General features: G+C 35.5%; 1 protein-coding gene across 1 annotated transcript; it reads right to left on the reverse strand.

Moving 5' to 3' along the window:
• Positions 1 to 234: 234 nt before the first annotated feature.
• Positions 235 to 7077, reverse strand: LOC117217637 (SET domain-containing protein SmydA-8). The gene is made up of 6 exons (XM_076521799.1): positions 6336 to 7077; positions 5634 to 5885; positions 3936 to 4175; positions 2745 to 2898; positions 1735 to 1888; positions 235 to 1162 (listed from the first exon to the last, which is right to left on the reverse strand). Exons 1-6 carry the CDS (start codon positions 6531 to 6533, stop codon positions 790 to 792), a joined length of 1371 nt encoding a protein of 456 aa, XP_076377914.1. The 5' UTR covers positions 6534 to 7077; the 3' UTR covers positions 235 to 789.
• Between the last annotated feature and the right edge of the window lie 4868 nt (positions 7078 to 11945).

Genomic DNA, 11945 nt, shown 5'->3' on the forward strand with positions numbered 1-11945 from the left:
CTGACAGAGATGGAGCAATTCAGTTTCCGGATTCTTGTTTGAGGAGCGAAACGGTACAACAATCTCATAGCGACTATAGGAAATCAAAAATCATGTCGGACGGTGTAGTCAACACAGATAAACGGTATGGTTCAAACGCTGTGATACATAGAAAGCTTAATGGTAGGCAAAATTAAAAAATATGAAGTATATTATACTTCATATAGTATAAGAAATACACTGACGCTCTTAATATACATTTAAGAAATTGTATTTTTATTTAAAAGAGTAGTCCCATGTTTTTAATATAAAGAAATACAAGTATGTCAGAAATTAACATAAAATTGCTATAACTTTGAAATTTAGCACATATAATTTTTTCACCAAGTGGCACAATTTAAAGGGGTTAAACTAAAAAAAATCGCAAGTTGAAAATTAAAGACCATCCTGTTGGCCTAGCACGCTACAACCACGACACGAGCCTAGTCTATAAGTGTGTTTCGATCCAAAATGGGAAATAACGTCGCAGTTTTGCAATATCACAAGCGTCATACATATTTAGATGGTTTCCAATAATTAAGACACAGATATATGTATATAATATTACAAATAATTTAAAATTATAAATCAATATACGTAGTGCATAGATAAACATTATGAATATTATAAACGTAATGAAATTATAAGTATGTTATCACGAATTCGATGAATATCGATATTGTTCGTAATTTTAACATGAAGTTTTTTTTAACGAAGTCATTAATGATAATTTCTGGAAAATAGAACATATATTTTTAATATCGATATCTATCATAAGTTTATTTTAATATGATTGGGTGAAATAATGTTAAATATACTATAAAGTTTCTTGGATAATCTTTTCCGTTTGATCTGAAGATATTTATTGGCCTGCTGTGGATCTTCTACATCGATCATTTTATGCAAAGCCAACATAACGTCGACATTGCAAAAATGATTGGGATGTAGAATGTCCTTGGAATATTTCAAAAATTCGTCACACGCGGTGATTCCGCTTCTCTTTGCTAGCTCGACTTTTGTGTCAATCATTTTCAAAATCCAATCCACCTTTTCGGGACTTATCGACGATTTACACGTTGCACATACGTAAGGTTTTGGTCTCGTTCCGAGAAATGTTTCCGGTAAAACGTATCCAGCACAATACCTATAAATAAATAAAACGACAAATAGTTAACTAACTATTTGTAAAAATTATAAATAAACATTCACAATCGTTTCCTGTTGATTACCGCGCGCTGAATACGAATATCAAAACTGTTTTTCTCTCTTATTTTTAATTCCTGAGATGTTTAATTTTGATTTTTTTTCTACTGTAGCTTTACATAGAACTTTGTATAGGATGACTCTGTAAAGTTTCACATACGCACAACGGTATACTTTTATATAATGTTACGAAAATTCATATCCATTTAAACAATGTCAAAAGATGTACAATTTTGAATATCCTGTTCAAAACTTGCAGGAATTATATCAGGGAAATTCCACCTGCAGTCGTGATAAAGTGTAAACTCACAGCTTTAATAACAAATAATAATAGTTTATTAAGTAGGATGATAAGTATGCTATACATTATCTCTCTCACTCTTTCTTTCTATTAATTAGCAGCCAACGTGTTTTCCAGAACCATACTACAGGCATCTATTCATTCGGTGATTTATAACATCCCTCTCGACTGATTCTAGCATTCAACACACACAAAACTCTATAGTATTTTACCTTTTATTGCATTTTAGAGCGCTAAACATTACGCCAAATTCTGAGGGGTCCTTGCATCGGTCACAGGTGCATTGGAAAAGGTAATTATGGAGAGACTTCAGCCTATTTTCAGTACCCAATAATGAATTTATGTAACCGATAGAAATATGATCTCCTGAAATGCAGAATGCAATTGCAAATCAAAGCACGAAGATTTTTCAAGGAATAAAAGAATTAAAAACGGTGCAAAACAATCACATTGTTATTATAAATTTTCCAATCGATTTTCCAAGAGTAAAGTGTCACGCTAACGTCCCGCAATAACCACAACAATATACTGTAATGTACAAGGTAAGGCACATAAATATTTTCACAAGTTAGTGATAAACATAAAGACCAGGAATAAATTTATACCAGTTTCAATGGCATACGTAATCTCAAAAGAAGTTCTTGAAAATCATTTTCCTTCTAAATTACACGATTACTTAATATTTTTAAATGAGACAGTCCTTAGAAAAGTGTGCCAAGGCTACTTTTCTATCCAGAGACTGGTAATCAAACACGATTTATTTCATTATTATTAGGATCATTAAATCGTAAAATACGAATGAAGAATTAAGATTTTGTATAGATTTGAAAATCATTTAGAAATATGGTTCCTCATAAAAAGTGTTAACCACTCGGAATGATATAAAATAAAGAATTGTAGCTGCATGGGAACATACAGGAAGTAGAAAATATGTATAAAACAACGCTCCTAATAATAATGTTTTTGTTCCGATACTGATGCGAGTTAATATACTGCTTGAACCACTAGGATGACTCAATTGTTTGTAGATACAGATATACCTTCCGTAATGGTATGAAATACATGTCGAAATATCGATAGCATTAAAATTTCAGGAACAATGACCTTAAACAAAATTTTGTCCTCAGCATTTATTTCCATGCAACCAACAATAACGTAGATACGTTACAATACAAATGCTTCGTCCAATATATTGAAATTACGTAAATAAATGTTAATTTACCTTTTGCTATAGGAGTCCTGGCGCGAATGATCAATTCATCCCTATTCTGGAATTCTACCCAACAGTTTGCTTTGCAATTGTGTTCGATTAATGAAGATAATTCGTAAATTGCCATGTGTGGTGGATCTGTTAGTGTAACTAAGAATGGATTAACCTGCAATTTATTGATTTGTTCAAATTACGTTTCTACAATTTTTGATGAAGTAAAGTAAAACCTTCTATTTGTTGGAAGGTATCATTGGAAGGTATCATATCCGTCAACTGTTATTTTTGCAAATACTATTTGTAAAATTATCCGAGTTCTGTTCTTTGACTTAAGTGGGTATTCTGGTTTTACATGTTAGCGACAGCTTGTATTTAAAAGAAATCGAGAAATAGCGTCGGCGGTTTGCGTCGCCTCTCGAGGCTGTCGACGGACAAACCCCAGATCATGTCCGACAACTGAAAGTTGTTCAGGTACTCGATGGGGCGCATCCGTTGACATATGTTTGGAAAGTTAGGAATCTTTAAATATGACAGGCGACCCGACGTCGAACCGTTATCTTGAACGACAAAGAGTTTTCATTAAGGATCTGGCCATGAAGTGTGGAAAGCAAGGGTACCTTCTGATAAGAGGACTGTGTTAGACCGCACGACACTTGCCCAGAACCGTTGTAGGGAAAGTCTTATTTCTATCCACCCAAAATTTCTGACATGTGTTTTAAAAAAATTGATTTTTTTTGCATTTTTTAAAAGCATATATGTCCCAAAACATGCGTGCATAACACTATGGTTGAATCTATAAATAGCAAAGTCATGCGTACAGGAAGTCTTAAATATATTATAAGACCTTTTTTTTTTTTTATTTGAAATAATTGTTTTCTTAGTGAAAACGTTCTCCACGGCTTTGTTGACGAGTTATAAATAAAAAACAGGAACCGATCACAGACCGAGTCTACTCCACAGTCTACTCCACAGTCTACTCATAAACTAAGCTAAAGCGGTAGTAACATGAAATGGAAAATATTGTTGAAAATGCCGCGTTTACAACATATTTAAATTTTATCAAAATCGATTTAATACTTAATTAAATTGTTCTTATAGGTAATTCTTCTGATATCTTGATCTTAGGTGGCATCCATTCTTGTACTTGGAATTTATTAATTTCTTATGCATATCACGAATCCTATGCAATTCTTTTATGACACGTACCTTCACAATTCCAACGATTCTTGTAATTTCCTCGATGGTTATATCGTCTGATTTGAACATTATTCTGATGAAATGATATACTGGCAAGGCCATTGCTTGTACTATAATATTATCGCTATGGCTCTCGAGCGACAATAATTTTTCATAAGTTTCCGGATGGGCATGTTTCATAGCCAATATTTTTATAAAAGGCATATATTGATAAGTCTTGTTTAAGAAGCTGAACTGGTTGACCGATATCTGCAACATTGAACAAGTGACAATAATTAAGTTACTTCTGAATATGTGTGAAATTTCATTATGAAATCAAAAGGTATGCATTTTATGTAAATAATCTGATAAACACATGATAAATTTTGTTCTATTCTACTTCTAGAAAAAGTATTAGAGTAATTTCTTCTTAATATGTATATTCGCGCCCAGATTGCGCACAAAAATGAGCAATTTAGGAAGAGGAGATACGATTATTCGAGCCTTGCGGCTCGTTTTTATAGTTACTGGTTGCCAACAGCTATAAAAACGAGTCGCGCGAATTAGGAAGAAGTTACTGTATATACAAATTGCCGTACAGGTTTCTGTACAAGTTCTGTTAGTATACCAAATGAACCAAAATGCCAGAAAATCCATTAGAGCTTCGTTTAAAAGTTGTAACAAAAGTATCAAGTACGTATTTCTCGTTGTCTGATACAAAGTATATAAGACAGTATACTTACAAACGTACACTACTATTAATTACAAGAATTACAATTTTATGTAAGTAATTTAAACAAAACCGCGATAGAATCCGATTTAAAATAAATTCGATATTACGTCGATGTTGACGTTTGTGTAGATAATGGCCGATAACATTTCGAAATGTAAATATAATATGTGCTCTTATGTTTTTTATTTATAATTTTCTAATGTAGCATTTCTTATCTTTTATTATACAACATTTTGATCGTATTTTTGGCTATAGTTTCACAATTCCCTATGCTTCGAATTTACTAAATCTTTTGGTTATTTTTGACAAAAATGACTGGAAGAAGGAGTATTGGCGACTTGAACAAACACGTTTCACCATTTTAGCGTCACACCCTATGTAGGCAGATTTAAAGGATTAGATCTGATTGACGCCTGCTTTACTTATTCTATTGCATTGTGCTGGTACACCGGCTATCATTAGATTCAGTTTTACGAGCTCTACCGCTGTGCAAAATCTCAACAGAAAGTGAGAGTCGCTTCTAGGGTCCTCTGTTTTTTAGAAATCAAAATGCAAACGATGAAGCGTCATTGAATACGAGGAAGCCTATTCAATTAATCTATGAGTATCTAATTGTGAGATGTGGTTTTATTACAAAAACGAAAAAAAAACAGTTATTTAAAAGAAATCAATGTTTAACCAAAAAATGTCTAATCGTAAACAAAAGTTTTACTGGTTCATTCAATTCCATTACAGATATCCTATTTACAATTAGCTCGAAAATACAGGGAAAGTGGAAAATCGTCGATTTCATATCCATTCACATACCGAGCAGTTCAGAGTAAAACTTTTCAACATATTTGTTCTATCAGGCTTATCGTTTCAACCACTACACGCCTGGTTGGTAGCAATGGAAATCAATATTGATAAATAGGCTACTTGAAAAATCGCTACGAACTTTCGAAACAACCCGATAACAGTGTGCCAGGATTTTAATTTCTCAATATGATAGTCACCTCTCCAATCCTGCGAGAAGAAATGAAATCACATTCCGGTCCATGCTGCTTGCAGCTCAGACAAAGAAGACATCCGCATTTTGTGCAAGGTATAGCACTACCTTCATGTAGTGCCCTCAAGCATCCCAGACAGACGAGATCGGAATTATATAGGGAACCAGAAAACAGTGGTGCCTCTTTGATAAGGATTTCTCCAACCTTGATGTTCCTTGTTGCCACATAGTGACGGCCCAATATCGGATTCTCTGTTAACTTTGAAACCAAATTTTCTGGTTTTTCTAACAAGTTAATAGTTGATACCTAGGATTTGGTAAAGCAATGATTTCCAACGAAAAATATGTATCAAAAAATGTTACAGAAACTGTTATAAAAATAATCATTCTTATTGTGGGCTATTGTACGTCTTTATTTTAACGTCGAGTTCGCCGTCAGGCTCGCTACGTCGTCAACGACGGTCCTTTAATGATTGTTTATTCCTTTGACGGGTTGACGATTCACGATTATTTATGCCTTAGAATGGTAATATATTGTTAACATTCGAACTAAAAGTGGGATCTAGATTTTTGGTTTAAGAATTGAGTAAAATTACAGGAAACGAACTCTTATACTTGGAATAGAAAATTAACAATCGAGCCTTATAATTTTGATGCTGGTTAAATCTAGGATCAGTACTCTGAAATCCAATTTTTAATGATGTCTCACCTTGTATGGCCTGCAGATCTTAACGTGTTTGCTCCAATCCTTCTTCTGATGGTCTTTACAACAGTAATAAACACTTTTGCATGCAGAGCACGTAAGAGTCGTAACCTTACCACAAATCTCACAAACGGATTTAGATTCCATTGCTCGAGTCGCTGAAAACTCGTTTTCAGAGAAAGGAAAATTAAACAAAAGTTTCATATGTTCAATGTGAAGGATCGCATGTAACAGACTTTAATGGGAAAGACGATTAGTTATGTCAGCACGTAGTAGTGAGACCCTATTACTTATTACGGCGATAGAGGTATTAATTTTGAATTGCTTATGAATTTTGAGATTACCGGTTTTAACATATTTAATACAACAATGAAACCGAATGTAACAATAAAGTATAATACATAACTAGTGTAACGGATACTAAGTCGAATTCAGTGTTTCTTTGCGAGTTTTTTACAGATTGCGGTTAGTTCGGGCGCTGAACTGTAGTTCCTTGTTGTGTAAAAAAACGTAATGAGTTGCATTTTTCGATTGAATTTTATACCGTATAATCGACAAGTTTTAATCCAAGTTTTCGCTGTATCGACGATGAATAAGGCTAATTAGTAAGTTCAGTAAATTCTCCCCAATTGTCCTTCAGCTTGTAAACATGAATGAACAATTTAGCAAGAGGAGATACGATTATTCGAATCTTGCGCCTCGTTTTTATAATTGTTGACAATCGGCAACTATATAAGGTGCTCCAAAATTATTGTTCAAGCGGGAAGCGAGGGGTTCCTGAGGTCATTTGAAGTAACTTTTTCCTTAGCGAAAATTCAATCCGCGGCTTAGTTTACGAGTTATTAACACTTCCACGACCGCGCTAGAGACCTCGAAAATTTTCATAAAATTAAAACATTTTATTCTATTGAACAAAAATTACTAAGCAAACTTATATGGCGTCAATTACTTCTTCAGCATTCGTATCTCATACAAATCTTAATAAAATTAAGCAATCAGTTTTAATTTTTCATTAATCATCTCCCCATTCGGTTGGCTAAGTGTTAACGAAAAACTGTGATCATTGAAAGGCGAGATTAGCTGGCGCGAGGCGGCCGAGCCAATGAGCGGAACTGGACTTCGACCGCTCGTTGGCTCGGCCGCTTCGTGCCGATTGATCTCGCCTTTTCGTTAATAACTCGTAAACTAAGCCGTCGATTGCATTTTCACTAAGGAAAAAGTTACTTCAAATGATCTCAGGAACCCCTCATTTCTCGTTTGTATAATAATTTTAGGCACCTTGTTTATGCGAGGGTCGAATAGTCGTATCTCCTCTTCCGACATTGTCCATTTATGTGTACAAGTTGAAGGACAATTGAGGAGAATTTACTGTACGTAGAAAAGGCCATACCCCACCGATTTTTATGAATTTGGACTACACTATCAGGCATACGATTCTCTCTCTCTCTCTCTCTCTCTCTCTCTCTCTCTCTGATTAACCTTTCTTTTGTATGTTATAATCACTCGCGAAAAACTTTTACTACCGCTGCAATGAATCCCGCCTATACCTGTATCTTCATGTACGTGACGACGGCGTCAAAATGGGAACATTACTCGTCTTCCTTCACAGGTGATCCAAAACTGAAACCGAGCTAAATTGCTAAAAGATAAATTTCTTCCTACCGATGTTTATCAAACGTTTAGTGCTTTTTATATGTCCATCGCATTAGAAAATAATGATTGTAATCGTCACGGTTTTCCGATTAAAACAACACCAACCACGATGTAATTAGGGTTACAATTAGTCGTGTGACAACCGATTAGACAAAGATTTCCGACTTCAGCGTCTCACGTATTAGTACGGCATAAAAGTTTCATCGACAAAAGGTAACAAATAAGGATGATATTTATAAATGTAAATAATTCTATTTTTCAGATTAGCTATAAATTCAGTGAATCAAGACTTTTCTCATTTATAGTATGATTCCGTAGCACATTCGCGAACAGGAGGTTTCCAGAATAATGGTCTTGTTAATACATTTCAAGTTCAAAATAGAAGATGCGACACCTTTTCTATTTGTATAATTACCTTTGAAGAACGTACACCGGATTGTTGTTCGATCTACAGACAAATAATCGATTAGTGCAATGGTGTCCAATTTTATATTCCTGGAGTTATCTTTCCATATCTCATTTATCTAAACACACTCTGCGTAAACTCTTTTATTATAAACCCTTATAAACATAAGAGTATTATATTAAATAATGTTGCTGAGGCATCGTTCACATATATATATATATGTAAGAAATGTCGGACCTTGTCGGTAAACGATGACGACCCCATCTTCCAAGACACGGTGGGAGGTGGATAAATGTAGGAGATTATGATCTTCGACGCAAGCTTTCTGGAAAGTACCGCCTTTTGAAGTAACAATTACTTCGCAACCTTGGAATTCTCATCCCAAATCATTCCAGTGAATCAGCAGATAGCTACCGATAATATTCAGAATATTGTCTGACACATTTATCCACCTCCCACCATGTCTTGGAAGATGGGGTCGTCATCGTTTACCGACAAGGTCCGACATTTCTTACTGCAAATAACGGAAGAGCTTACAAACTCGAGTCGAAGTTACTTAATTATATCTCAAGTTTGTAACTGTACTGTCATAGAAGCCAGATCAAAGATTCAGATCATAGACCATAGATTGCCAACCCTTTCCAGCTATGCCAAAAATGAAATACTATCTGCCAGAAAAATTTCCAAGCACATATTACCACATTTAGATGTTCAATTCTGAGTTTGTGGATACACTAATGTAGAGAGTGAAGTGCATGCGCGTTGAGAATGCGCGTGCGCGTGTGTATGTGTGTGTGTCACGAGTGCTGAGCAAAGCGGGACAACGGCCCGAAAATATGTAGATATCGATTAAGAAGAAACAACTAAGTGCAGCGCCTTGTGCAAGAAAATAAAGAAGGAAGAAGGGCGAAAAGCAGTCAACGTCCAGTCTCGAAGCATTGTATGTACATTGAACTTTGCACTAGAATATATATTTCTTTTTTTTAATTTTTTAAAAAATGATTCTTTAATCGAGATATCCGTTCAGAAGACTCGCGATAAGGAATCCCACAGTAATGTCTCCCGGAAATGTCAAATTTCGGATTGCTGTGAATATCCCTGAGCTAGTCCTACACCTATGTAATTTATTGCTACGTCGATACTAAGGGTCAACGGAGTCGATCGAGTGTATTTTGTGTGCGAGTCAGATAAGAAAAACCGTGGAGCTGAAAGGTATGTGGTAGGTACGTGCATACTAGGTACGTGATCGTCGAATCTTGGCGTGTGATCTCGCAAATATCGTGATGGGATGGAAGTTTTTCTCAAGGTAATATTTTTTTTTCGAGACTTCAAGGTCATCGGAGTTTTTTCATATGCAACTTCGTATTTCCACTATCGCGGTGCGATATAACTGTTGTCAAGATGCATTCAGCCACCTATTATACCATGACATTCGCGTAACTTTGAGTACGAAAAATGAAAATAATCATAAACACTAGGTAATTGACGGAAATAGCAAAAGAAATCTGATAGAAAGACCAATGAGGATTTTATGGAGCTTCTACGACGGATCAGTTACTCCAGAACTCCAATTCACATCGTTATTTATTCCTGCCGCACTCATTCGCCCACCATATTCACTTTCGATATCTCGAAAAAGCACCATTGTGTCATTTTTATGAACAATATTTCTATTCTTTATCATACCTGATATGGACGTCTCCATTTGTTGAATGGGACCTTCGCGTGTTTTTTTCCATTTTTTGTTATTTTGCAAGGAAATGTTATTTATTTGAATAAGTAAAAAGATACATTTGATACTGAATAGGAGAAGTTGATCGTTTTAACATCTGCTATTGTCTTATTAAAACAATATACATGATATCTTGTTAATGTGACTCATTTAAGCTGACGGTGATCACACCAGACATGAACTTACGTCAACAAAATTATCTTCAAACATCAGCATGAACTAATCAATCGATTAAATACTTGTCCTTACTGAGAAATTTCTACAATTGTACTTTATAACTGTCGATAACATGTTTCGATAAAACAGATGTGCTTCTATCGATCAAGATCCGATCTATCTAGCGCATACTTTTGCCATTTCGCGTTTGCAAAAGTATTATTTCAATGTGAAATATGTCCATTCTCTTTTTGTTCAACAAAATAACTTCCTGGTATAGATTTTCTTGTTTGTTTATTAATTTATGCAAATACGCGGGCATGCAGGACGTATCAAAATTATTCTCACATTTAAATGGAGGAGAACGATTACTCGACACGTTGTTATCAACACGCAATACATATAATATGTGGACTAGGCAAGCATTGGTTTTCCTAAATGATATCATGAAAATTATTATAACGAAACGAAAGAAAAAATATACATATCGGGGTAGCACCAACATTACACTTTTTTGTTTGTTTTTTTTTTATGTGGGGGAAATCTGCTGGCCAGACACCCCTGCCCCGCCCGGGGGGTGCGGGACAGGGGTAGTGCGAGGTTTGACCCGCTAAAACCCCCACGGCGGCCCAGGGCGCTGGCGATTAACGGGGGAGCCACGGGAACTCTTAAGAACACTACCGCGAACATTACACTTCCTTATTTAATTAAGTTTACAAGGTGTCGTAATCCTGATTGGACATTTATAGTTATTTAAATGATTGTTATGTACAGAGTGTGAGAAAAGGTTATGTCATGGCTATTGTAGACGTATTCTACACCTCTAGAATGACGGAGATCTATTAACACGTTGGGCGCGAAACCGATTTTACTGGGTTTTCCGTTGAGGCGGCAGGCTGGTATTATTTGTAATCCTTAATACTTCCGGTCTCATGCGTCGATGCTGTCCAAACGATTGGTTCGCTGTCAGTCCGACCATACCACTCCCCCAAAAAGTACATTGTCTCTCTGTCCAAGAGAACTGAAACCGCCTAACGGAAACTCCACTGTCAGCTCCAGGAGGCTGACGTCGCGCTCAACGTGTTAAAACTTTCCGCAAAAGCGACCTTGACTATATTTTTCAAGATCAAATTTTGTTATGATTACATCCTATTCTACTCATCGAGAGGGGCAAACTTTCAAAAGGAACCGTATATCCCAAAGCAACCATTTTATTGTAAGTTAATGTTGAATAATTGCTGATTGAATTCCATTTATAGTAACTTATATAGTGTGTGGCACATAACTGCCGATAGATTTCACAATCACTTTCGACAGTCTAACAATTAGTATGTAGTCGGCTACATACTGAAAAATAACAAATTTCAAAAACTATTGCTTTTCTACTAAAAACCATGGTCACCTTGACTGTTTCAAACGACACCCTGTATTTTTGACTTTGTGAAGTTGTTGTTGATGAAAAAAATGATTTCCACGAACTGCTATACAGGTGCTGCTATACACGATCTTTAGATGACCCCGACTTGAGCAAATTCAGCGGCATAAGTTTTTGCTTACGCGGATGCGTCCTGGCGTCCGACCATGATGCTAGCCATCTGGAGTTTTGTATAATTATACTAAGTCTAATATTTTAGCTACACACGTACATATAATTTAATTAAGTAATAAC

The sequence above is a fragment of the Megalopta genalis genome, chromosome 5, assembly GCF_051020955.1.
Source record: "Megalopta genalis isolate 19385.01 chromosome 5, iyMegGena1_principal, whole genome shotgun sequence".
NCBI lineage: Eukaryota > Metazoa > Arthropoda > Insecta > Hymenoptera > Halictidae > Megalopta > Megalopta genalis.

Excerpts from the sequence above, each read along its gene's own strand:
- LOC117217637 (XM_076521799.1), bottom strand. The coding sequence starts at position 6,533 with ATGAAACTTTTGTTTAATTTTCCTTTCTCTGAAAACGAGTTTTCAGCG. Across the intron at positions 5,886-6,335 it reads AGATCTGCAGGCCATACAAG|TTAACAGAGAATCCGATATT; the intron begins GTGAGACATCAT and ends TTGGTTTCAAAG. Across the intron at positions 1,889-2,744 it reads CAGGACTCCTATAGCAAAAG|GAGATCATATTTCTATCGGT; the intron begins GTAAATTAACAT and ends TCTGCATTTCAG.